General features: G+C 54.8%; 1 protein-coding gene across 2 annotated transcripts in view; it reads left to right on the top strand.

Annotated features, from left to right (window-relative positions):
* Positions 1-16533, top strand: part of DUSP8 (dual specificity phosphatase 8) — a 42892-nt gene extending 26359 nt beyond the window's left edge. The window contains exons 1-5 of one of the 2 annotated variants that reach the window (XM_075754914.1): positions 3981-4447; positions 12085-12251; positions 14510-14669; positions 14875-14998; positions 15377-16532. In XM_075754914.1, the coding sequence (XP_075611029.1) occupies positions 4330-4447; positions 12085-12251; positions 14510-14669; positions 14875-14998; positions 15377-16472 (1665 nt within the window). In that variant the 5' untranslated portion in view covers positions 3981-4329 and the 3' untranslated portion in view covers positions 16473-16532. Of the gene's footprint in view, positions 1-3980; positions 4448-12084; positions 12252-14509; positions 14670-14874; positions 14999-15376 lie in introns of those variants that run through there. The other variant, XM_075754913.1, reaches the window with a different exon arrangement.
* The last annotated feature ends 10426 nt before the right edge of the window (positions 16534-26959 follow it).

Here is a 26959-nt window from a genome sequence, read left to right as displayed (position 1 = left end):
TCCTTATTGCCCACTTTGGACAGCATCACAAGTTCATCTGATGTCTTTGGTACGTGAGCGTGTCTCCTGGGGACACAGCACGTGCAGGATGCACTAGGTGGTGGACTTTGTCCTCTGATTCCAGCAGAGCCTCTGCTTGGTACACAGGCCTGAAGATGCATGGCTAGGTCAAGCATTAGAGCTATTTCAGGTACCCTCAGACTGCAAGGTCTAAGAGTACTTGTGTACTTATTAGCGTGAATCCATCAGATGTACCCACAAGTTTTTTTTCTGAAGTCTAATTACTACTCTGAATCTCCCACAAGCACCTCTGCCCACCCATGGACATCTCCATCCCATAGCTGTGATGAACCAAAAGCAGCAGATCCTCAGCTGGCAGGAGTGTGGGTATGAGGGTATGAATAAGAAGTGCACAGGGGTGGGATGAGACAGGAAAGAGTGCTCGTGTGGGACTTTCAATTTCTTGATGCTCCCAGATTTGGGAGTTTTGAAGAAGCAGCTTTGCAGACAATATGAATGGGGATCCTGGTTGTTCTTCATCTACAAACTCCCCGCCTGATGCTCGGTAACAGAAGAAGGGCAAGAAGTGCTGCGAAGGGGGTTACGCCCAGCTTTTCTCAGGCCATAGGTGGTGGGGTGCAGGGGGATTACCGGCGGTGATGCTTTTCTTTTCACTCTCCAGAGGGCTGGAGGTGGGGCTCTGTTGCCAGCCTAGTGGGAGAGCCGCTTTTTAAAAATCATAGCATTGGCATCTGCCACTTGAAGTTGGACTTCAAATGGTAACATCAAGGTTTGTGATTTTTACAGTCCTGGAGGTTTAGGTAACCAAACCTCCCTCCCTCTTGCGCAAAACATCCCTGGGTCCGTGGCACTGCAGAAGTTGCTTTCTTTCCTGCAGCAAAGCTGTCTGGGACCACTTTGGCCAGGGCAGGACCATGTTTTCTCACCCTCTAGCCCCCATCCAGTGTGTGCTGGCATCCAAGCCTGGCCATCCAGCCTGGCGGTGGCCCTAGGGAGTGCTCTCAGGCCCCACAGCCCAAGGCGCAGTGTCTGGGTAAGGTGCCCTGTTCTCACCCTCTGCCATGATGGGAGATGCCTGGGAGGGTTTCAGCCTTGGCGGGACCGGCGGCTGCATCCCTGGGAGGGGTTAAGCCAGGTCATGTATGTGCGAGCTGATTGTATTCCAGACCTATGCTCTAAACCTCCCTGTTTAGCAACACTGTCGTCAGACAACTTGTTTTCCTGATTCTATAATTACCCCAAGGAGCTTTCCCTCCCCCTCCGGCTGCGTTTTTAACCATGGGACCCAGAAAAGGCGAGTGAAAGGGCCGAAGGCGGAGAAGGATGGAGGAGAAGGGGCTTAGGGAAGAGCAGCCGTCTGACTGCGAAGACTTACAAAACCACCATGTAATTTTGTTTCTCATTTCTGGAAAGCCAACAGGAGGAAGGCAACTTCCCCAGTAAGAGTTCCCGATGGGCAGGAGCCACTGCCCAGTTATGGTTTCCTTCCTTTTGAGAAACCTGCCTCCTCTCATCCGCCTCCCCTTTTCCCTGGGCCTGCACTACACGCTTGCGAAAGGTCGGCACTGGCAATTATTATGAGGTCCCGGTGCTGAGTGGAAAGAGGAACTGCTGGCTGCTGCCCAGCTGGGCTCGTGCCAGGCTATAGGTACTGTCACGAAGTGTATGTAGGTGCTGAACAGGGGCTCATTCTGCTCCCCTGCCCTTGCAGGCAGGTTGTGTGAGTCTCTCCAACCCGTTGCAGTAGATGTTTTTCCAATGAGTGCTGTGGCAATAAGAGTGAAGCGGGGCTGGCAAGGCTGGGCATCTCTCCCCAGGTGATGTGCCTCTGCTTCCTAAATAGGGGCTGGAGGCAGGACGGGCAACAGCCTGGCCAGGAGGAGCATCCAGGGAAAGGGGCTGAGGGGCAGTAGCTGATATGTGGGATGTATTTCTGCACTGTGGACATTGCCTTTCATCTTTCTACTTGCCAGCTCCCCCTTGCCCCAACACTAGCTCCCAACCTGGTCCTGGCAAAGGGGTGAAGAAGATGGGGAGGGAGTGGGGAGGAGGATGCTGCCTGGGGAATGGTGGCTGCAGGTGGCATCTCCATGTGGCTGGACCTCACACTGGTGGAAGAAGGAGGTTGCTGACTACCTGTGCTCACTTGTCTTTTGCTGAGGGTCAGAGGGATGTGGGACACTGGTGAGTCTCCTGCATCAAGGGCTGCTTCGTGGTGTCATGGAAGGACATGACAGCTGCTTCGTGGCTCGCCAGCTGAGGCTCCCAGCAGCCCTGAACCAGTCCAAACACATCCTGATGGAACCTGCCAGTACGGAAATAATGTGCCGTGGGCTCTTGCAAGCCGGAGGGAGTCAGGCAACTGGAGGGCAGCGAAGGAAGGCAAATGCATGCTTGTGCACCGCTGGGTCGGGGGAAGGTTGATGATCGCACCCCCTAATTCACCACATGCTCCCTGCAGCATCCCCCTCTGCTAGCACAGAGCAGCTAGCTAGCCACTTCCCCTGCATGACCCAGTGATGGTTTCCACCCCAGCAGAGCCCCAAGCACAGCTGGTGGAGCAGGTTGCAGCCAAAATCACCCAGCAGCACAGGTAGAGCACCACCAGTCCAGTGGTGGTGGGACATGGAGGCATCTCCATTGCTGGGAATCGTTGGCACTGGCCACCAGCATCATACACCCTCCCTTGTAGATACTGAGGTGGCAAATGTGGGGGACCACAGACCCCCTAGGGAGCTGCTGTAGGAGCCACTTCCCAAGCATACCCCTAGGGGAAGGCTGATCCTCTCCCTTCCAGCCTAGTTGGAGCACATTTTGAATTTTATCCAACCTCTGACCCACATCTGATAATAATCAGACCATATTTGTTACAACAACAAAGCTCGTTAGGAGGCTGGCTCCACTCAGGGTTGAGGGGGAGGGGAGAGCAACTTAGTTATGCTAATGACCTCATCTCATGTGATGTCATTCAAAGGAAAAACACTGAAGTCACTCACATATGCTCAGCCTGGGGTTTTCAGCCTGTAAAGCTTCAGATTTTCAAAGGCACAATACATGCCCCCCCCCCCCCCCCCCCCCCGCTTACTATAATCTGAATGATTTGTCTGGAGGCCTGGGCTCAGACCAATAAACTCGTAAGGAGCTGTGTGGAGACGTATTAAGGAGTCCCACGAGTAGGAGGGGGGGACGACATGTAATTCTCTCCTCCAGGACAAATACAAAGAAGAAGGGTGCATCTCCTTCAGATCACAGCCCTGCTCTGCCGGGACTGGGCCGATAACTGCATCTGACGTGGCTGTGCGCAGGTGTGAGCAGCCCAGCGCCAGCCCATTTCCCCACCAGCTGTTGGGGCCCATTCACCTCCAGCTGTTTGAAACCACTCCAGGATGAGCATCCCTCCTGGGTGATGCTCTCGATGGAGACATCAAGAGGAAAGATGAGCTGGTGGTTCGGGACCTGCCGTCTGGTCCCCAGCTCTGCCCTGAAGCAGAGAACTTATTTAATATTTTGTGCCTCAGTTTCCCCCCTTGGGAAACTGAAATCGTGGCATTGCTCTTCCTGGCGCTGGGGTTCAGAGTTAAACATCCCCCAGGGGATGCACGTTGATCCCACCAGGAGCAGCTGTGGGGTGCCCGTCGCCAGCCGGGGGGCAGCAGGGAGCAGGGATGGAGAGCGGTGCCGCATCCCCGCTTCCGCGCGGGGGTTTCCTGGCTGATGCTGAAATGAGGTGCGGACATTAGCTTCCTCCCTCCAAGTCCCTGTCCCCAAATTAACTCCTCGGGGCCAAATCCGGCGTGGTGCAGCGATCCATCTCCCGCCGCGGCCGCTCGCTGCGGGGGGCCTCAGGCGGGCGAGAAAATCGCAGTTGCGCCTTTAAGCAGGGAGCGAAGCATATGTCAGGCCCGGCGTTCTCCTGCGTGTCTGTGTGCTGAGTAAGGAATGCGGTCGCATGCCTGACCCGTTAGCTATGAGCGCGCTATGAGCGCGGCGGTGGATGGATCAGCAGGGCTGTTGCTCATGGGCTGAGCTCATTCAGGCTGGAGCGGGAGCCGCGCACGCAGGGAGCGAGAGGCGAGGAGGAGGGCGGCCGGGGAAAGGGAGCTGCGCCGGGCTCCCTTACCTCGCTCGATCTTATTTTTTTTTTTAAATCCTTTTTATTTTTTCAGCCTGAAGGCTGGAGCCGGGAGAGGCTGGCGGTGCTCTGCCGTGGGGGTGGCTTTTTGGGGTTTTTTAGTATTTTGTTTGCCCGGCAGTTGTTGTTTTGCTAAGGCAGGAGGTGCCCCCGCGAGCCGCAGCCCAGCTGCCTGGATGCCCGTGGATGTAATGATTGCTCCCTCCGAGGACCAGTTCTGGACAGACATGCGCGAGGGGCAGATGAAGCTGAAAATAAGGGTGCGGAGGATGAAGGAGAGCAGGGATATGAGAGGTTTGTCAGCCGTCGGGCTCCTTTCCTTCCGATGGGGACGGAGGGGGAAGAGGGGTCTGCTCAGAGCCCTTTTGCCCGGGGGACGCAGATCGCCTTTGCCGGCGGGGAGCGGAGCGCGATGGCTGGCGATACAAAGAGCGCAGTCAGCTGGCGAGCGGGGCGATGGAGGCGAGCGGAGAGCGTGCGGAGGGGGAGCGATCACCAGTTCCCGGCCACGGGCAATGTGCGGAAGCGGTTGCGGAGGCAGCTAGCCTGGTCCTGCAGGCAGCAGCAGGAAAGGAGCTGCGCGGAGCGGGCAGCTCCTTCGGGCAGGTGAGAGGCTGCCTGCAGCGGGCAGGGGCATCTGCAGCTGTCCCGGCGTTAGGGAGCTTTCCCACCTGGTGCGGAGTCCAGTGAGGCTGCCTGGCCGGTGGAGACCGCTCCGGGGTCCCCTGAACCCTTCTCCATCCAGGCAACTTTGGCGAGAGCGCGGACGGAGCGGAGGAGGGAAGGAGGAAGGCTGCGGGAGCCAGGCCAGGCTCTGCCGCCGGCATCTCTGCTCCCTCGGGCGCCGGTTTGGAGGGGTCATCGAGTCTGCGGGCATCCGCGCCCCGGGCAAAGGGGAGTGCGCGGCGGGGAAAGGACAAGCGAGGGCGTCGAGGTGTGCAAGGAACAATCGGCTGAAAGAGCGCTGCGCTGCTGCCCGCAGCCAGGCAGCTGCCCGACGGAGCCATTTCGCTTTGCTAGCACCGTTGCTGCCTGCCCATCTTCGGGGGGATTTCTTTCAGAAAGGGGGTTTGCAGTGTTTCCCCCCCCCCCCCCCCCCCCCCCCGGTGCCAGGGTGAAGGGCAAACGGAGGAAGGGGCTAATAACTGGAGCAGCTTAAAAATATGCCGAGCCTGGAATGACCTAGATTACCAAAGGGTTGAATCAAGAAACTTCCCCTCCATCACCACTTAAAATGGGAGCCTGCTAAAAGTGCCTGACAGGTTTTTGTGGCATGAAGCACATAACCCAGTGATGGTGTCATTAGTAATAAGTCACTCCTGGAAATGACACATTTTTCTTTACTTAGAACGAGTAATACTGATCCAAAGCAAGCACAGTCACTGGAGGCAAATCAAGCCCAGCAGCTTGGGGAGCATGTCTGTGGTTGTGTGGGTGGAGGGCTTACTTTCTGCTGCTTTTCCTTTTTTTTTTTTTTTTTTTTTTAAGGACATTTTATGCTTGTTTGGGAGAACGGGAGCAGGGTCTGGGACCAACCTGCAAGGCCAGGGAAGGCTGGTGCGGGTTGGGAGGCAGCAGGGCAATGTAGCAGCAGATGGGCAGAGGCTGTTTGGGGTGACCGTTGGAGAAATGGGGAATTCACACAAATCCATAACAGGGCTGATTCATTGGCTTTCTTATTCCCACTGCTGGGGGGGGGGGGAGAGAAAAAAAAAAGGAGCCAGTAGTGGGGTGATGAAATGTGGTGCTGAGTGAAGGGAGGGTGAAACCCAGGCTGGGGGAGAGCACAGGGGCTGGGCAGGGGGATGCAGGGGGTACAGGGGACTAGGCAAGCACTGGACTTCTCTCTTCAATGCACTGAGATGGGTGGAAGTAAAAGGACATCAGCCAGGAGAGAGTTGGCCAGGCTTCAGAGCACCAGGATTTCACCCAAGCAGGTGGGGAGGGCATGCAAGCAAGCGGGCTGCCTGCATTGGGCATCGCTGGCAGAGCTGGGGAAAAGCAAAGCTGCAGTGCCAAGAGGGGAACAGTGAGGATGGAGGAAGGGGGAAAACCCAGAAATGTCCCAGGCAGTGGGAAGCGCTGACAAAGCCCCAGAGCTTCCTGGAGTGCAGTGAGTAAGGGTGGCAGTAAGCAGTGTTTCATCACGCCGCCCAGCTTAGCTGCTGGCACCAACAGGCTCCCACCAAGCACGAGAGCCAGGGAGATGGCGTTTTGCAAAGAGGGATTTTCCCAGCGACTCTGGGGGTTGACATGCAGTGTGCCTGGCCCCTCCACTTTCCTTCCTTCAATCCAATCTGCCACAGAGATGCTTGGCCAAATGCTCGAGCTCATTGCCCAGCAAAGGCTGAGCACGATGCAGGCAAGTGTTGGGGTTCTGTAGGTCCCCCCACTCTCTTCAGCTCCTGCCATGCCTCGATTCAGCGAGATGGTTTAACATTGGGGATGGATGTATCAGGACACTGGGAGCAGCATGTCCCCAGAGGGCTGGGGTGATGAGGAGGGCACATCCAGGCACTGTCCTGGCCACCGAGCTGGCACCGCAGCAGAGGAGCCGTGCTGGAGTGGTGGCTGCTTCAGCAGCAGCCGAGGTGCGTGCTCGCTTGCATGCCCCGCTGCCCCTCGCCACGTGCCGCCCTGGCAGCAGCTCCCAGCCACCGCAGGCATTTTAATGAGAACCGGGCAGAGCTCAGCCTCTCAGCCCCCTCAGCTGCTAGGAGCTTTAGGGGGGCAGAGGGTCTCCAGTATGAGCAAAGGCACAAAACCCACCAGTGGGGCTGCAGGCTGCCGGAAAAGCTCCAGCACCTGCACAGGGAACCGGTATCTGAGTAGCTCCAGCTGCCGCTCTTTAGCACTCATTATAGGAGCAATGAGGGTGGGCTATAAACCACCTCTTTAATACCCCCATAGGTCTCCTGCCAGCTCCTGGTGTGAGAGCTGGGGGTGAAGAGGTAGGGTGTGGTGGCTGCTGGCCCAGGGACAGTCTGCAGTTCCAGCTGTGCCTGTTCCCCTCCTCCTTGCTGCCACAGACTGATGGCGCAGCAGGGTGACATGTCACCTCTTCTTCCCTGTTTCCAGCTGGGGGGCTTTTTGGATGTGCTCCACCATGCACATGTGAGGCTGGTGAACAGGACATGTCTCTGCTGCTCGGTGTGTCTCGGGGCAGGGGGGAGGGGGCATTTAGGAGACTCATGGGCCTGGGGATGTTCCAGAGGCACATGGCTCTCCTGAAGAGTGTTTTTGGGGTGAGGCAGGTGCCCTGGGCAGCCCTTTTGTGGCTTCTTGCAGTTGGCAGGGTGCAGCATCAAGACCAGAGCTGTTGAGTTGTTTCAAGGGACTCTAAAAGAGAGAAGTCCGTGGGGCTGGAGATGAGTGGGCAGTCAGCAGCTGTGAGATGTCAGAGGGTTTTCAAGCCCCCATAATTTCCCTGTTTCCACTTTACGCCTCCAGCCTAGGAAGGTGGCCTCAGTGCAAGGAGGGATGCAGGCAGCAGCAGGGAGCTGGAATAGCCCTGCTTAATGTGCCCCATACCTCTTCTTTTATCCCCAGAAGCATCTCCCGTAATGTCCTATGCAGTTACAATCCCAATGGATTGTAAATCCCCAAAGCTGGGGCTTACCGCCAGGAGGAAAACTATGCCACACTGCATCCCTGTCCCTAGCCAGGACTTTGTCACCTTCTGTGTCACCCTCCCTCCACCACTGCTACCCTGCCTTGGCCCTTGGCAAAGAGGGGAGCAGGGCAAGTTGCAGGTGATGAGTGATGTCTGAGATGTTGTCAGTGACCCAACCATGAGCTGGATGTCCCCAGAGACCGCTTGAAGGTGACAGGCAAGGCAGCAGGGCAGTCCCCAGGTGTAGCAGGGTCCCAGCTCGGTAGTCTTAACACCTCTGTTCTTTCACCTTCTGATCTCCTTCCATGCCCATCAGCCTGGTGCCAGCACTGGGGCTTTTTGTTCATTTTGGTTATAGCCATCTCATGGTCTTACACAGCCACTGGTACAGAGAGAGACTGACAAAGGGGCTCTTCACTGTGCAGTTTGCTGCTCAAGGGGAAAAGTCGCAGGGTTCCCCGACAATTGCAGCAGTGCTGGTACCACAGGGGCTTATTCAAAGATGCTACTGACATTCCCCCCCCCCAGGCTGATGGATAGGCTTGGGAAGGATTCCCAGGCTGGCCGCTTTCCCTCTGCGGTGTCTGTTCTCCCAACAAATCGTTTCACTGGGAGGTTGTCGTAGATGTTCAGCTGGAAAACGTGCAGAGGGGAGGGCCTGGGAAAGATGGTGTTGGGGCAGAAGTTACAGGATTTTTCTCTTTCCTCTGTTTGCCGCAGGGCCATGCAGAGCAGGCCTGGGAGCTGGCCCGAAGGGGTCTCTGCAGGGCAGAGCCAGAGGTGGAAAGGAGGGTCAGCACCCCATGAGTGAAGCCTGGGATGGAGAAAGAAAATGAGGTTTCAGTTGTTGCACTCTTCTGGCACTTAATTGCTGCAAGACCCCATGTCTTGGTTTGCCTCTTCTGGGGAGGTGATAACGCTCCCCTCCCTCCTGAAAGCTGCGTTTCTTTTCAGCCTCACTTTGAGCTGGACACCACTAAGGGTTTTTGTGTCTCTGGGGGCATTGCTGAATGAACCCCCCAAAGCTGGGGCTGGAATTTCACTGCCCAGCCCTCCTAGAGACCTACCTGATGCTGGTTCTTGGCTCCTCCTTCCTCCATCTTCAGTAGGAGTAGTGAAGGAGTCCCCACTTCTAGCCTAGTTCCTTGTGCCCAAACATCCCCCATCTCCTCCTGGGCCCCACCTCTGCCTCAGGTAATTGCAGGAGGCAGGAAGACACTGGGTTTTCCAGGGAATGGTTTTAAGAGCTCTCAGGAGTGCTGGAGCCATGTGCAGCACATGGGGCTGTGCCGCGCAGGGACCAGCTCCTCGCCAGAGATCCTCAAGCACCCACTCCACACCATATACAAATCCTTCCTGAGCTTAATTCCCCACATGCCAAGAGAAATGGTGCTCCTGGCACCAGCACTGTGCATAAAAGAGGAAAGACTAGAAAGACGTAGTGCTGCCCTGGATCCTCACCCCGTGGGGCTCTGCTGCTCTCTCCCAGCAAAAGCTGGGATCCATGGCCCCGGGTATGGAGCGGGGAAAGCCCAGGTATCGGTTGGAGCCCAGCCAGGGACATTCACTGCCTTTGGGATTGTTTTGAAGAGCTGCTTTGCTTTCTAAAAATGAAAGGCATGCTAAAGCAGCTGGCATGGGGTGGGGTGAGCGTTGCTTTGAGATTGGGATGGCGTCAGGTACCCGGCCCCATCTCTGGGGTCTCCCCCAAGCCTGGGCTGCCCTCAGCAGCTGCAAGCATGGGGGAAATGAGGACAGGCGGGATGGGAGCAAGCCCAGGCTCCCTGACACAGGGTTGAGGTTTTGCTTGGGACAAGTGGGGCAAGCTATGGGCATCATTTCAGGTGCCAGCATCCTCCAGTTGCTGGCAGCATGCTGTGGTAGGCACTGCAGCTGAGGGTGCTGTTGCCACTCTCTGCAAACATCCCCACCTGCTTCACAGCAGCCTTTGCCCCTGCCTGGACTTCCCCGGACAGGGCTGGCAGAGGATCTGCTGCCGGGCGAGTGCTGGCGGAGGCGGGCAAGGGGAAGAGAGCAGCATGCCCCGACCTGCTTTAGCTATGAGATCACCCCGCGCTCCTGGCTATTAAAGAGAGATACAAAGCCATACACAGCCCTGGGCAGCTCTTGATAGGCATGAGTGAGCACAAGAGGCTGGGGACCAGAGCAGGCACCAATCCCCAGGGCTGCGCTTGCATGCACCCTGCTCCCCAAAAATGTGCCAGGTTCATTTGAAAAAATTCCCATGTTGTTTTGCACAAGTCCAGGGGTCAAATCTGTGCCCCACTTGACCCTGTGCACTGCAGGCTTCCCTGGGGGCAGCTGAAGGAAACCCTTCCCACAGGTTTTCTGCTTGAGCATCCCACAGGCATCAGCAGCATGTGCTCAAGCATGAGGCGAAGCAGGGAGGTCACACGTGTCCACACAGGGCTCTGGCCAGTGATTTACGCTCCTTGGCAATGGGGACACAGCACAGGGATGAGCAGTAACCAGAGCTGTACTGCACCTGTGCTGGGCCTCCTGCTTTTGCTCTGATTTAATATCCCAGTTGAGAGGTGATGTCATTTTGGAGGGAACCAGAGAAAAGGAAATGCTAGAGAAGATAAGGTGCTTTAACTCTACCCCTCCCAGCTTGGCTGGGTTTTGAAGCTGGAGCTGTGTTAGCTGCCAGCCAGGAAAACATAAGAGAGGGGAGGAAAGAGGTTGGTTGGAGGATACCTCCCTCTTGGGGCAGTGGGAGCTGATACCAGGAGCTGCTGAGATGGAGGGTGATGGAGGACCTTGGATGTTCCTAGGTGGTGTGAGCACGATTGTGTGTGCTGCTCTGGCCACTCCATCACCTTCACCTCCCAAAGATGTGGGGTGGGTTTTCTGCATCACCAGTCATACCCTGCCAGAGCCTGGGTGCCACGCCAGCAGCCAGGGAGGTGCTCCAGGAGGGTCAGCAGAAATGCTGGCAAGATGCTGGAGAAGGTAAATTGAGAATGTGCCAAGGCTGCCCTGCTTCTGAAGGGGAGAGAGACTGACTGGAAAGGTCATTACCAAAAGCTCATTAAAAGGTCTTGTTTAGCTGTGGAGATGAGCCGGGGATTCCCATAGTGCTGAGTCCAGAGACCTGGACTTTCAGAAGGATCTTGTGGGGGCATCCTGGTCCCTCTGACAGTCACAGGTGGTCAAGCCCCAAAGTTTTCTGCCCTTTGGGTGATGTCAAGCTGCATCTGCTCATTCACATGACTGGGAAAACCTCAAGGGAGACTGGTTGGGCTGATATGACCCAAAGTCCTCTCTGTTTCACCAAGCTGCTGCCCAGATGTCCTCAGGTGGAGGGGAGTAAGGTTGGGCCACCACTAGCCAGACCCAGCTCTACACCGGAGAACAGGATCGGTGAGCAAGAGCAAATCAGGATCACCAGTGGCCTTACACAACCGTGCAGGACATACAACAGCACTGTGGGTTTTCCAGCTCCACGAGCTGCCCACCATGCAGGCAAGGCAACGCTTGCTGCCCTGCTCAAGTCAGTACTCTTGTCACTTGAGCTAAGGGACTGGCTTTCAGGCAGGCTTATTCACATTTAGACATGCTTTTGACTGTGCCAGACACTGTGGCAATAGCTGTGACAGATGGCACCTACTGAAGCCCCAGCTGGGGGTTTTCTCTCAATATCGGGCTTCGAGATTCTCAAGCTGGGTATGACTGCCCAGCAGCTTGGTGCAGTAAATGGATGCTGCTTGCTGTCACACTCAGGTCAGAACTTGAAAAACAGCAATGGCCTGCAGGTACCAATGTGCCAGTCCAGTCCAGTGTGGCGGAAATCATGGGCTGGCATGGTGGGCAGAGGGAGCATCTGTCAGAAACCGCAATATGTAAGTGTAGCTGTTGTGGCAAGTTTTGGGCTGACCTCCCCAACCCAAGGAGCTTTGCACCTCAGCAGGCTTACTTGTTGTCATCCTGCCCTGGTGGGTTTAACTATCAAGAAGTGACCCTGGTTGTCCTCAGAGTAGTAGGCAGTCAAGAAAAAGACTGTCTCTTCCTGCCGTTTGTCTGAATGAAGAGCAGGAGGGTGTGCGGGATGCCTAACATCCAGCTGCAGCAAGAAAAATCAGACCCAGGTCTCCATCCCTTTCTCCGTGTGCGTGGCACAGTCATCACAACATGTCTGCGCTAGTTAGCGATGGCTGGTGGCTTTTTGCTCTGCAAGGCTCTGTTCTCAGTGTTGCAGGGTTATCACCATTGGGTCCCCAGCCTGGGGCTTGGGGTGCCAGGTACTGATGGTCTCAGCCTCGCTGCCACGAGCTCAATGTCCCCATTTTCTCCACAGGAGGCTTTGCCACCTTCTCGTCCTGCTTCCCGGGGCTCTGCGAGGGGAAACCAGCTGCCATCCTGCCCATGAGCATCTCCCAGCCATGCTTGCCAGTGGCCAACGTCGGCCCCACACGCATCCTGCCGCATCTCTACCTGGGCTCCCAGAAAGACGTCCTGAACAAGGTTACGGCCCTATTTAGGGGACACATCTGCCTGTCCCATCTTGGACCCCAGCCATGCAGAGAGGTGAGGGCATTAAGGACGTCTTCTCCTGCCCAGGTGGGAGGACCACCCATGGTCAGTCTGGCCCTACCAGGAGGCTGAAGGCAGGGAGTTCATAGGCAGAGCCTGGCAGAGCCGGGAAGAGTGGTCACAGGATGAGTCCTCTTATATTGATGAGCTTAGGGCTGGTCAAACTCTTCCCAAGAGCCCGTAGTGAACTCAGGGACAGGAGGAGCAACAGCCAGGAAAACGCCTGGGCTTGGAAGAGGAGTTACCACAGCTGGAGGGAGGTGTGGAACAGAAAGCCAGCTTTGCACCCACCTGCCTAGCCAGCCATGTTGCCAGATAACACCAATTTCAGCAACGCTGTGATCCCCTTGGGAGTTAGAGAGAGTGGGAGCAAGCTTAGGGTATTCAGTCACTCAGTGTGGGGATGGGCAGCTGTGGCCAGGGGCAGAGGCTTGGGCTGTCCAGGATGCCCAAAAATGCAAAAATGAGCAAAGTTTTGCTGTGAGGAGAGAGGAGAAAAGAGGTACAGTGCTCTTTTAAAGGTGCTGGAAGGGCTGTGATGTCACTCCAGGGAAGGAATTTTGTTTAAAGGAAAATAACAGCAAGAAGAAAGAAAGAAAGAAGAGGAATTGCAGTTAAATGCCACTGGGCGCCTGCCTACCGCGGGCAGGAGGGAGCCAGCCAGGCGTCCTCGCCGGGGGCAGGCGAGGGGGGAGAGGGACCACGATGCCAGAAGGGGGTGGAGACAGAAAGGAGGGAGAGAGAAATTATATACAGGGAGTAGAAGGAAATGAAAGATGAAAAATGCCAAGAATGTAAGCCCGGGAGCTGGGCTGGCTCCACCGAGCTGAGGCTGGGCTCCGCAGAGCCTGCTGGGGTGGGCAGGAACTGGCCGCTGGAGAGCCAGGGCCAAAATCCTGGTGCAGTCTCCTGTGGAGCCAACATCAGGCAGGGAAATGGATGGTTTCCTTTCCTTTCTGCCTCCTCAGAGGGTTTTGTTCATCTTTTGGAGCTGTGTTTTCTGCCATCCCCACAATGTGGCCAAAAGATGCTATATTCATAGGCAGCACGGGTCAAGTGTGGAGGCCGCACATGGGTGATGCTTCTCTTCTCCAGCACGTTGCAAGAGGGAGAACCCACATGGTAGCTCCACACACTCTGACATGTGGAAGGACTCTTTTATCTCCATGTTTTCTCCTCCTGTTTAATTCTGGATCTTGCCTGGAATGCTGCAGACCAGGCATTGAGACCCAGCAGCTGGCACAGATGTTCCCCCATGTTTTATAACCATCCTGCCCCCAGTTGTACAGGTGATACCTAATCTGATGAGACTGGGAAAGAGACAGGGGTCAGATGAGCCATAAATTTGGTGTCAGCACCACATACGGGTGAAGTTGGCTGTAGCCCTGGGAGGGAAGAATGATGCAGCAGTACACACCCAGCAAGCCAGTTCCCTGATGGATGATTTATGGGTCAAACCTCACCCCCTCATTGCAGTTTTTCATCTGACCCTATTTACTTAAGGTGTCTCTTGTGCCATTGCATTTATTGAGTCAGAAATATGGGCAGTGATGGTGGCCATTGAGTGACCAAAGCAGAAAAGTCACAGAAAACAAGTCCAGGTTCGCTCCAGTGTCAGAAAGAGGGAAGAGATGGTTCCCCTCACCACGTGCCCTATGTCCCAGCACAAGAGCATATGTTTACAGTGAACAACTAACAAATCTGTAAGAACTCCTGATGTGTTTCTGAGGGGTGTGGGAGCAAAGATAAGGGTTGACATTGGTTAACATAGGGTGCTACCAACGACTTGCCCCACTCTGTTGGTGAGATGCCTCCTCTCTCCCTCAGCTGATACTTTCAAAGCTTTCAGCCAGAGTTTTTGCTGATTTTCTTTCTTGTGTTTTCCTATTCCTCTCATACTGGGCTTCTTCGGTTTTCCCCTCTGGGACCCCCTTCTAGGTGTCTTTGGTCTTACTTACTTTTACTTGGACCAAAGATCTGCTGAGGTTCAAAACTGTGTCATCTAAATTGACATAACCTTCTCATCTGGTTGCTGGTGTACTACCATCAACTAGGTCAAGGCAGCAATGGGAGACCCACAGGAGAAAATACTGGGATGGGAAAAGGCAGGGAGTGCATGGTAAGGCAGGTCTTCAGCACTCGCTGCTGGCTGAACTCAGATGATCATTCAATCGCTTCTTTCCCACCAGGACTTGATGACGCAGAACGGGATAAGCTATGTCCTCAATGCAAGCAATTCCTGTCCCAAGCCAGACTTCATCTGTGATAGTCACTTCATGCGCATTCCTGTCAATGACAACTACTGTGAGAAGCTGCTTCCCTGGCTGGACAAGTCTATTGAATTCATTGGTGAGCTTTCATTACAATAGTTGCAGACCCTCCAGTTCTCAGCCTTCAAAACCTGAACTCTTCTGTCCTCCATGGTCTTACTCCTAGCAACCCTTGTTCTTTCACACAAAGGGGTTCAGGGTTGGGGAGCGAGGCCAGAGTCATCTTGCTCACCATCTCTGACCACATTGATGCTTTTCTCTTTGTTTCCTCTATGGTACTCCAGACAAGGCCAAGGTGTCCAGCTGCCAGGTGATTGTGCACTGCTTGGCCGGGATCTCCCGATCGGCCACCATTGCCATCGCCTACATCATGAAGACCATGGGTATGTCATCAGATGATGCTTACAGGTGAGTTTTCCCCAGAGGGCAGGGAGGGGTATACTTCATTCCAGGGAAGGAAAGGAGGCTGAGCCCAGAAGGAGAGGGCGGGAGCTCCTTGAAGCTCTATCTTGCCTTGACTGAGTCCTGGTAAAAGCAAACCAAATCTCCCTTCATAGAGTGCATGCAATGAGAAATGGTTGTGAGCAGTAAAATGGCAGAGGGGAGGCAGTCCCAGCTCTACCCCTGGGGCATCCTGAGGCCCCATGGTTCCCCAAGACCCCTTTCGTCAGAGGGTCTGGTCAGAAGGTCCTGGACGATGCCTCTTCTCCCCAAAGAGTCTGAGAGAATAGGGGTGACCCGCTGAAGGACGAAGTGCCTACCGGGGATGTCTGTGCCTCTCTGCAGGTTCGTTAAGGATCGTCGCCCATCTATCTCACCCAACTTCAATTTCCTGGGCCAGCTCCTGGAGTACGAGAGGAGCCTGAAGCTCCTCAAGGCCCTGAAGTCAAAGGGCGACCGGGGCGAGGGGGACACGCAGCAGGACCCAGCAGAGGCAGCTGAGGGCAGTCAGCACCCCCCACCACCTACCTCAGAGAAGGCAGAGGAGGTGCCAAGAGGCTCCGGCTCGGTGTCACCCCACAGCGATCCCGAGCGGCAAGGTGGGACCCCGAAGGTCCTGTCACCCACCACCCTGCAGCAGGGGCTCAACGGCTTGCACCTCTCCTCCGAGCGCATCCAGGACACCAACCGCCTGAAACGCTCCTTCTCCCTGGACATAAAGTCTGCTTACTCCCCCGGCCTGCGGCAGGACCCCCCTGGACCTCCTGGCCCTGGGGACGCCCCCAAACTCTGCAAGCTAGACAGCCCCTCGGGCCCTGGTGGCCTTGGCCCCTTCTCCCCAGGGGCGGACAGCCCCGACCGGCCAAGCGGGCCTGACCTCCTGCTGGAGGCCAAGGTGAGGCAGCGGCGGAAGCACCGGCACCCAGCAGGCTCGCCGGCCCACGGGCTCAGCCTCAATGTTGGCGGGGCCTGCACCACACGCAAGAGCCCCGGCGCCGAGGACGGGCTGCCACCGCGGCTCGGCCAGCCGGCTGCTGCTCCTGGCGCCACCACCACCACCGCCGCCTGGAGTGGGGTGCACCTGGAGTCCCCCAGCACCCCCTCCGGCGAGGCTAGCTGGTACTTCGGCATGGACTCCGGTAGCACTGGCAGTAACGGCGGCAGCCTGTTCACCGGTGCCGGCCCGTATCCACCACCTTTCGGCTGTGGCGGGGTGGTGGGCGGCTGTGAGATCAGACTGAGGGACAAGGCGCGGGCCGAGCCACGGGACGGGCGGCACAGCTGGCATGAGGAGGCTGGCGCCGAGAAGCAGTTCAAGCGGAGGAGCTGCCAGATGGAGTTCGAGGAGACCATGTCTGAGGGCAGGGCCCGAGAAGAGCTGGGCAAAATTGGCAAACAGTCCAGCTTTTCGGGCAGCATGGAGATCATTGAGGTGTCCTGACATCCACCCGGGGTGCCTGGAGAGCTGGGACAGGGATGGGGTGGGGGAATATTTAAGCTGGGGGAGAGGGGAGGGGGGTGGCAGGGTTGGAGGGGGAGTATTTATACCTGCGTGTGCATTTTCGGGCACGCACGCGCTGAAACCGAAGCAAAGGCAGATGAGTCTTTCCAGAGTCGGGAAACGTAATGGTGGATGCTTAGTGTCCCGCCTGCACCTGCCATGGTCCTTTCCCCACATCCCCAGGGGGTTCCAACCCTCAGAGACCCGCGCTCAAAATTTGGGCATAAAATCTGAGCAGGAAGGGGCAGGGGTCCCAATTTTGGCTGCAGGGATGGGGAACAGCGCCTGTGGGGCGACCATGGCCACCCCTTCCCTGCACCCCGGTGCACTAAGCATGCTCCCCCATGTTTCTCTGGCTAAGTATCCTAAAAATGCTGCACTGGAGCAGCCCTATACATATATAAATATATATTATATATAATATAAAGAAAAAAATGAAAACACACACACAAAGGAAAAGGTAAATGGTTTTACTGCAATTTTTATTGAGACGTAAATAATATTTCAATTTTTTTGTTTTGTTTTTAATTTATTGAAGTTGTTCATTCTGGCAATGATTTGCAGACAATGTGGGGCGGTACTTCAAGCTCTGTTTTTACTGTGTATGGTATTTAAATCTGAAATACGAGTTTCTAAGCAATATCTGAGGCCTGTGGCTCCTTCTATAGCTCATGTCAATGACAAAGATTTTCCCCCCCTTCCCTCCGGGCACAGCGACAAGGGGACAGGAAACTCTTCTGGGCACTTTTTCTAGAAATGAACAAGCAAACAAGCAAACCGTAAAACTTTCTTACAACACAAACTGAGCCAGAAAACTCTCTTCTGGAAGCTGCTGCCACTTCTTCACCCCTTGGTCTCTGTTTGCTTCTCCTAATCCCCATCCCAGCCATCATCCCACCCCAGCCATTGTCCCCATCCTGGCCATCACCCATCCTAGCCGTGCCCCCCTCCCCTCCCCTGGGCTGTCCATGCTCGCTGGAGAGGGCAAGGAGGGAGTCACCTGAAGCGGAGGGAAGGGTACTGGGTGTCACTTCTGGCTGTGCAGGGAAGGTATCGGAAGCTGCCGCAGTGGAGGCAGGGTGGGGAGGCTGGTAGTAGTTGGGATTTCTTGTCGGGGGTTGTCTTGGCTGCCTGCCCCAGCTCCTTGGCTCCCCCTCACCTCAGCCACTTTATTTGGGAAGTATGGGCACCATTTTCCCTTTGGGGTTGGTGGTTTTTTAGGCTTCCCCAATCCTTCACTTCAGATCCAAGAAACTCACGGGGGTACCTTCGCAGGTGCCAGGACTTCCCTGGCCCTGTTCCCCTCCGGGCCAGCTCCTCACCTTCCAGTGGGGATAAGCCAGCCAGACATGAAGCTCTGCAAGCACACGGGGCACAAACGACTTCTTTTCAGAGGCGTTTGGCTGCTTCCCCCCATCCCGCTGGGGAGCCAAGCTCTTGCCCCCGAACCCCAATGTCAGGCTTGCTAAGAAGCTGCTTTCTGGACCTGTAGGCACTGAACTGCCTCCACTGCAAAGCACATCTCTCCGTGCGGCTGTCTTTGCTTTCTCCCTCGTCTCGCGCTAGTTTGCAAAGCTAATACCTCAGGGGTCTCCGTTCGTGCGTGTCTGTGTCCTGTGTCATCCTTGGAGTCATGTTCTTTTCTTTTTTGGGTCCACATGGTTTCTCTCCCTTTCCCTTGTTCCTCCTCTCGTCGTTCATTTCTATCTTTAAATCAAACTACACATGACAAAACCGAATTATCTCAGGTTTAAAACTGAACACAAAGCAGAGGCATGAGGAGCTGCAATCATGCAAGGAGGGGTTGCTTCCCCAACCACCTCTCTGTCTGCAGTCGAGGCCAGTCTCCCCGGAGGCTCCTCAATCTCTTCAGGCCGGCTTTAGTTTTTCTGGTTTTCCATGGGGCCATTTGGTGAGATGTTTGGGACCTCCACATGCTTGTGTCTGGTTCCCCAAGGTGTGGTGGGGAGGAATGGGGGTGGCTAGAGAGCCAGGGACCACCTGCCTCTCTCCTCACATTGCTTTTGATGAGGGCGAGAGATCTCATAGTCAACCCTCAAAAGCCCACCACCAGCCATCATTGCCTCCAGCAACCATCTCAAACCAGCTCGGTGTTGCCAACGTGAACATTTCTCCCTTCTGTCCGTGAAAGGGTGATGACACTATTTTCTAAGCTCCCTTTTTAGATTCCAGTAAGCATTTGGGTCCATCCTGTGAGCTGGGCAGCTATACAGGAGCTGCACTTGCAGCAGGGTCTCCTGAGAGGGCATCAATGTCAAGTCCAAGGAGGGAGGGAAAAAGGCTTTGTCCTCCCTCCAGTAAGCACCCTGAGCCCAGGGCTAGTGTTGCCTGCCTCCTGCCCAGGCAGCACTGCTGGTCCCCCTTCCGCTCCTGCTGCCATCAGTGGTGGCATCTCTTCCCAAGCATGCCAGGGGTCATCGCCTCTGGATCTCTGCTCCATATCACTCAGTTCCTGCCCATCCCGTAGTCCTCCAGCATTGGAGGTGCCAGCACAGATCAACTGAGCTCAGGTCAGGCAAGTTGCTGGCAGGAGCTGGTTAGGTGTAGCTTTGGGCAATGGAGAGGGAGCTAGATGACTTCCCAAGGGATTTAATAAAAAGAGAACAACAGATTGGCACAGCCAGTTGGGGAGATGAAGACAAGGCACTAGTGAGCTCTCATGTAACTCATCTTGTTAGCTGACGTAGTGCGTTACGAGCGCAAAAAGCAGCTGGAGTAAGTCAGAAAGGAGAGGGCACATGTTGCAAATGAAACTCTGAATGTCTGCAAAGAGGTGCATATGTGATTTGCTTTTTTCATCTCCATTCTGCCATCCCCTGGGTGCTCCTCAGCCTTTTTTGAGACTTTAGGCACTATGGACTCCTCTCTCCTCTAAAACCAGAGCAAAGAGAAGTAGATTTTAAGATTAGTAGATCATAGCTGCCAAGAGACATTCATGACCCACCTCTGCAGCCTTATTTTGACGTACTTCACGTTCTACCTTCCACGTTATGTTAGGCATATACACTAGAAGCCCTTTCATGTGCAATATTTTAAGGCTATGTCCAGAAAATACGCCTTGATGGAGCAGCCCTGCCTGAGTGTCTCCTGCCAGTGCTGACCCAAAGCCATCAGGGTCACCAAGTGGCTTGCAATTAACTTAAATGACTTTTTAAAACCAGGCTCTGTCTAACAACAGACCACTTTGTTCATGAATCAGAGAGCTGTGAGTTGTCACAAGGATGGATATGCCGGCTGGTAGCCCTCCCCATCATCTGTCAGCCAAGTCTTTTTAGGGCCTCTCACAGCCAGATGACCCAACCCAAAGCCTCACTGGAACCAAAAATCATCTTTCCATTCCTATCTGATGAGGGTGTGTTCACTAGTAGGGACCCACAGTGGCAGAAGTGTGAGCAGAGGAGAGGAAAGGTCTCTCCTTTCAAGGGAGGAACCAACAAAGCTGTTGAGTGCCCAATGGTCATGGCAGCAGTAATGGCTCGGCTTTCCACCATACAAAGGACAAAGCAAACCATAGCTTTCCTTCATGCTAGAAGGGACATTGCGCCCTTCCCTCCAGCTCCTGCCTGTCCCCAGGGCTGAGCGCCTCAGCCACATCCTTCCCAGCCACCTTTTGGGGGACTGAGTGAAGCTGGCAGGTCGGCAATACTGAGCCAGAGGCTTGGGTGGGAGCAGGCTCGTCCCTGGCCTTGGCAGCAGTGTCCCTGGCCCCTGCTGCCTTCCCGGCTGTCTCTTTGTCTGCTTGTTTCTTTGGACGTCCATCCCCATTACATTTGCCCCTTAGGAGACAATGCCCCCCAGAATCCCCTCCTGCTGTCCCCTTCCCCCTCCCATCCTTAATACTAATGATAATAAGCTATCAGTGTTGTCATTGCAATCTATGAATGATAGATTTGAGTATTTATGATTATTATTATTATTATGATTATTATGGTTATGATTCTGTACTTTGCTTCTTACTCTTTGTATGTTGCTCTTTGTTTCTCTGTTGTGAATAAACTCAAGGCCCCATCACACCTTCTCTCTGCTCAGCGCAGCCCAGCTGAGGCTGCACTATGTACAGCTCCCAGCTGTCCCAAGCCCCAGGAAGCAAACCCTTGTCAGAGGAGCTGCAGGATGGTGCTTCCTAAAGGTACAAAGACACTCAAACCCAGGGCAGATCCATTCTCTTAACTCTTCCCTTCCTGCAGCTCCTCTCCCACATACAGGCGCCTGCTTATGTTTGCAAGAGGCAGGAACCCACTGGCACCAAGAACAGAGGATTAAATGGCAAAAGCTTAAAGCTTTTGTAACAGCTTTAAGGAGCTTTAAGGCCAGGCATTCAGCTCATGGAGTCAGCTCCCTCCAGGTTGTGGTCCTCTCATCTTCTTCTGCTGGCTGCGCCTAGAGGCTGCATCTTCACCCGCAGGGGCTTCTTGCTCTGCCATCACAGTTGCTTTGCAAAGCTCCCCCCTGCTCAACCAAGCCCGTGCACTGGCACCTCATTTTAGCCAGGTGCCCTGGGCTTTCTTGGCTTGAGTGTCCTCCTTTTGCCAGTGAGCTCCCCCTGCCCGGGGACAGCACAGCCTGGGGAGGACATGTGGCCGGTGCGAGAGCAAGCTCAGAGATGTGAGCCACCTCCAGTACCTGGAGGGTTTCAGAAAGGGGCTGGGATTGGCTCCCAACATGGGACTGGACTGATAAATTGGGGTGTCATAACCAGAGAGTCCGGTGCTGCTTTTTTGCACCCATTGCCTGGGCTCCTTGTACAACCTGGAGGCTTCCAGATGACTAAGGTGAAGGCAGAAACATCAGGGGAAGGGAAGAGGAACCCCATCTGCACCACAGTACGAAACACTTTCTGTACTGTGCCAGCCCCATGAAAAGTCATTTTAATTTGCAGTGTTTAACACCACCCTTCTCCAAGCAGCCTGGACACAGTCTCTTGTCTCTGTTGCGAATTTGCTTTGCCATGGGTTGTGGTCCTTCTCATCATGCTGTGCTGAACTCATTTCCGAGGTTGCTCTGAGACCGCACCGGAGAGCAGAGAGCTCAGGTCTCACCCCTCTCTTGGGGGACCCTGGCAGACCCCCATTGGGGTCCCGGTCCGGCGTCACCCTTCCTACCTCACCTGCCTTTGGGGCAGCCATGGACAGGGAGGGAGCAGGCAGGTCCCAGCCACGCTGGGGCTGAGCCTCCTCAGCTTCCACCTCCATCCCTGCAGGAACAGGCCCTTCCTCAGCAAGCACAACACGGGGAGGGGGTCTGCACCCACCCTGGCATACCTGGGGACTCCCGAGCAGGGAAGAGAGGCTCTGGCCACCAGCCCCACCATGCTCCTTTCCTTGCTGCCTGTTCAGCCAGCACCGGCGTCGGACCCAGGGAGACACCCTGCCCCTGCCTCGTCTTTATTTATTTATTACTGGAGGCTGTAAACAGCAGTGCTTTTCTACCCTCTACTTTCTTTTCCTTTCTTTTGTATTTTGGAACAATGTGTTGTAATAAATACCCAAATAGGTGTTTTAACAGCTGGTGTCAGCCTTGGTTTTTGAGGGTCAGACCTTCTCAGGGTGGGGCTGGAGGGTACTCTTTGCAGGTTTGGGGCAGGCCATGGATCTTTGGCTGCATTGATGGGGGCCAGAGCCAGTGGAGAGCTGGACACAGAGCCAGACCTGGACACACAGCCAGACCTATGCCTATGTATATGGCCCACCAGCTGGAACCTGCAGCTGGACTAATTCAAAGCAGAAATAAGACTCATGGCTGAGGGAGTAAGGGGATAAAAATTAATTGGGGCATTCATGGGCCCAAGGACTGCAAACAGCCATGCTAGAGGTTTCTGATGGTCCAGTGTGGGATTTGCGGCTCTGAAGCTGTAGGCAGGGACCTGAGCAGCCACTTTGTTGTGGAAAGGACTGGCCAGGTCCTGCTCCAGATAGATAGCTTTATACAAGTGTAGGGGATAGCACAGATTGCAAAGCTAAAGAGCACAAAGGCATGGAGTGTTTGTATTGAAACACATTCTGTTATTAATAATAATTATTATTACCAATTTTTTTTGCCTCCCAGCTATGCTCTGCTCCCACCTCCCTCCTGGCATGGTGGCAGCATGAAGCTGCACACTTGCTGCACACTACAGCTAAATCCTATAAACATCCCTCTGATACCCCCATGGCCAACTGAGCTGTCGCCTCTTCCCCACAACAGCAGCTGTGCTGTGCTCAGGGGGCAGCCAGCGAGCACCAACCAGCAGCCCTGTTTCAGCTGGACTGTGCTCAAGTGGAGGCTGGTGGAAGCATTTCCCTGCTCCCCCCTGCAGCAGGTTTGCTTTGGAAGGAGGAGAAAGCATGAGCAAGCTCCCTGCAGCTCTGGCTCCAGAAAGCCGCAGCACTTAATTGACTTAAACACAGAAGGGACATCCATCCCCACGGCTGTTTTCCACAGACCGGGATAAATCCCCTGGTCTTTTATAAATCCACTCCCCTCATCCAGCTGCAATTGCCGAGTCTTTTGTAAAGCCTCTCAAAACTATTGCCATTATCTGCTGCTGGGGCAGAAATTATACTGCCTGGTGTGAAGCTTCAGCCTCCTGCTCGGCTGACCCCACTAACAGCTTCAGAGGGGCTGTTTGCCTGCTCTCCTCTCTCAACCACTCTTTGCCATGCATGACATGGAAAGAGAAAATTATTTAATACAGAAATATGAGCATTGCTCCCATCTCCCTCCCCATTTACCTGCTCCTGGCTTCGTTTTTCCAAAGCCGCTGCCCTGGGGAAGATGCTACAGCAGAGTCCCCAGGGCTGATGTCTCATGTTGCTGCTTAACAGGCAAACCTATATTCCCTTGTGTTTTAGAGAAAATTCCCTCTGGGCCAGGGTACCACTGGGCCGTTGGGTTACCGGCAGCGATGCCCATGTGGGAGGGGACCCAGGTGATGCTGCAGGGTGTCTACTCTTATCTGGAGCTACAAGTATGCGGAGGCTCTGTCCCCTGGCAGAGGCACCCATGGCTGCACACCTGGCACAGCTTCCTCCCCCTGCCCCGGTGCGGAGGTTGCCTCTCCTCCTCCTCCTTGTGGTTTGCACGGCAGAAACCACTACTGCAACAAGAAACCCAGGAACGTCCTTTTTCCAGCTCTTGGGCTTTTATTGACTCAGAATGGCTGCCAAGCCTATAAATAAATGTTCCTTGGGCTAAATATAGCAGCCACTGAAACAGGCTGCCGGCTATTTATTTAGCTTGTGGCCTCTTTGAAAGCTTGCCAGTCCGTACTGCCTCTACCTTCACGCCATCCCACCCCAGGCTGCGGCCACCCACCACGGGGGCATGGCTGAGTCAGCATTGGGAGAGGGAATCACAAAAAGTCAGCCCTGTCTCCACAGGGCTGGAGAGCCAGGGTGGCAGGGTCCAGCAGCTGGAGGAGCTTTGGTCCCCTGTACCCCTGTCCAGAGAGCTGGGGTGTCCCCAGGAGGGACATTTTTCTGGAGTGATCAGACAGGGACTGAGCCAGCCACAAGCCAGTTTCCTGGGAGGACTTGGGACCTTTCTCCAGCATGGAAAAGAGAATTTGTCATCTCCCACAGGCATTAGGTGGCGCGCATCGCTTTTCCACACTTTGCAGGACTGAAATACTGCTGTTGTACAGAGATGCTATGTGTCAGGACCCTGAGGGCACCTGGGGGCATAAATTCACCCCCACCCCTGCACCCCTGCTTGACTCAGGACACTGACATCTGTACCCCAAGCCGTGCTGTGGCTGTGACCTGGACTCTGGCCACGGCTGCCGGGTGGACCTCAGGCAATGCTGCAGCTGTGTCCCCTGCTGCTCTAGACCCCACTTCATTGCATGTCTGGGAGATGCCATTTGCCACATCGGTGAGATGAGCCCTTATTAGGGGACCATACTCTGAGACCCTCCATGGGACACATGTTACTCCAGAGCCCTGTTGGTTGTACATCAATGCAAGAAGGGATGGTCTTCACCTCTCCAACACTGATGGAAAGCGAGGTGAGGACTGCTCTTGTGCTGCTGACACTGCCCTACACCCTGAACCTAACAGAAATAGGATGCTGCTTACCTTGGGCTGTGACAACTTCATTGCAGTTCCATGCCAGGGAAGGGAAAAAGCCCATCACTCTTTGCAAAACCACATTCACTCCTGCAGCAATCCAAGACATTAATAATGCTTAGCACTTACAGGGAGTTTTGCTAAACATGAGCTAATCCTTACAACACCCATGGGAAAGAGAAAAGTAATTATTGTTATTGGGCTTGATTTTTTCTTTCCCATGTACCCCTGCAGATGGGGATCAGCTCAACCAAATCCAAAGAGCTCTGGGAATCAGAGGAGAATCCCACTTGCCTCAGCTTTTACAAATAGGAAACCTGGAGCAAAAATGACAGGTTATTCGCCAAAGGCCACCCAGGAAGGCAGAGTTGGAGCCAAACTAGTGCATGGGGGAAATCATGCCCCCCCCAGTCATACTCCTACGCCACCAGGGTATAACTCCCCAATTGATAGGGTAATTCTGGTCCCCTTGCGGGTCCTCATCTGTGGGATGCCAGAGGGATGCGGATGCTTTGTATCGCTGCTTACCTTCCTCTCCACAATGCGACTTCACAAGGTGGTGAGATACCCTGCTCTCAGTGGCAGTAGATGCAGACAGGGCTGGTGAACATATTGGTTTGGAGTACTACTACAGTGAGTCCCAAAATTCCCACCCATGACCCCCATTCTGGAATCACAGCCCTGGACCTGCTGCCACATGTGGTTGACCCCACCAGCTCCCAGCTGCTGGGCAAGCAGCCCCAGTTGCTGTGGCCAGTGCAGCACTGGCAGCAGTTTTAGGGTGTTCTCTAAAACCAGCAATGCTCCCTGGCCACACTATTCTCTTCAGCTGAAACCTGTGCACTTAGTGTCTGAGTGGAAATACCGTCTGTCGGCAGTACCCAGATGATGTCATTCAGTTTTCCAGGCTTCTGGGCTGAGCCAGCAGCTTGAGCCAGTATGACTGGAGATGCTTTATTTAGAAGGATCCCAAGCGCAACTGAGCCCACGCCTTCATGGTACCCCTCTGCCACTTCCCTTCCCTGCTGATGCAACCCTGGTTGCAGCAGGGATGTCAGGCTGCCTTGAAGGAGGTTGCTCTTGGGAAGTTCAAAGTGGGACCCTGCGGGGCAGGTGGGTAGGGCAGATGCTTCAGGGGACAGTTGAGGCCAATGCTTGGTCTGTGCTGCCCGCTGTCCCCAGGACTGGGGAACTTCCAGATCCCTCTGGGCAACGCACACAGCCAAGGAGCACCCATCTCCACAGGTGCCTTTTCCCTCCCTCCAGCTCCCTGAGAAACTCAGCCTGAGCTGTGGTAGCAGCCACCCTCCTCATCCTCATGCTTGCTATCTCCAGGCTGGATTACTGCAGCCAAGCTTCAGGCTGGCTATGGGGGCTTTTTAGTTGGAAAGCAAGTGTTTTTCCTCATTGACACCCCTTAACCTGCCTCCTCTCCCTCAGCAGCATCTCCTGACGGGCGAGTGGCTAAGAATAGCCCTGCCGCAGGCTCCAGGCTGGTGCTGTTTGCTCAGTGACTCAGAGCTGGCCGGGCAGGCACTTACTGAAAGGGCCCCATTACTCATCCGTCTGCATTGCCCCCAGGATGGGGTTTGTGTCTCTCGCTCGCCTCTCCTTTAAAGATGCTTTATTTATTTCTTTTTAATAAAGCTGCCATCCACAAAGAGAAGTAATTATCCTGCTGTGGATTTACCACTAAATACATGTGCCCCGACCCAAAATGCTGCAACCCCCATCGATCACACTGGCAGCCCCTCAGTATTGCTCCTGCTCACTGCCCTGCCAAAAGGGAGCCGTGTAGGCAGGAGCAGGGCAAGAGAAAACGCCTCCCAAAATCACATTTCATGGCACCAGGGTAAGCATGCAAACAAAAATCCTCTCCTCCAGAAACCATCCATGTTGAATGCCAGCATGGATCTGGCTGTGCCCAAATCCAATTGGCCCCTCGGATGCCCACAGCATGACCCAGCTGCTCCCATCTCACCCACAGCCCACACTAATTGCAATCCCCCCTCCTCTCTGCAGAGTGTCTCATTGCCCAGTGGGTGCTGCAGTGTCTGCAAAACACCTTGATGAATTAAAACAGGCCTCCATGTTAAAAAGTGGCTGCATTTCCAAACAACAAAAAGGCACCATCTTCCCCATCTGGTTTGTTCCCCTGAGGCACTCTCTGAGTCACACCAGTCATGCTGGGAACAGAGCTGCATCCTGACGGGTGCACATCTGTGTTTGCAAGGCACTGCCATGCCAGCACTGCCACTTCCGGAGGAGGACTTGGCTCCTCTGCCTGCCCCGTTGCTGCAGGGACAGTCACTCGGGATGTGGCAAGCAGTGTGCTGGCAGCAGAGCTGGAGGAGGTGCATT

The sequence above is a fragment of the Balearica regulorum genome, chromosome 5 (genome assembly GCF_011004875.1).
Source record: "Balearica regulorum gibbericeps isolate bBalReg1 chromosome 5, bBalReg1.pri, whole genome shotgun sequence".
Classification (NCBI taxonomy): domain Eukaryota; kingdom Metazoa; phylum Chordata; class Aves; order Gruiformes; family Gruidae; genus Balearica; species Balearica regulorum.
The sequence above is the reverse complement of the archived record's forward strand: the minus strand, read 5'-3'. Positions and strand labels throughout refer to the sequence as shown.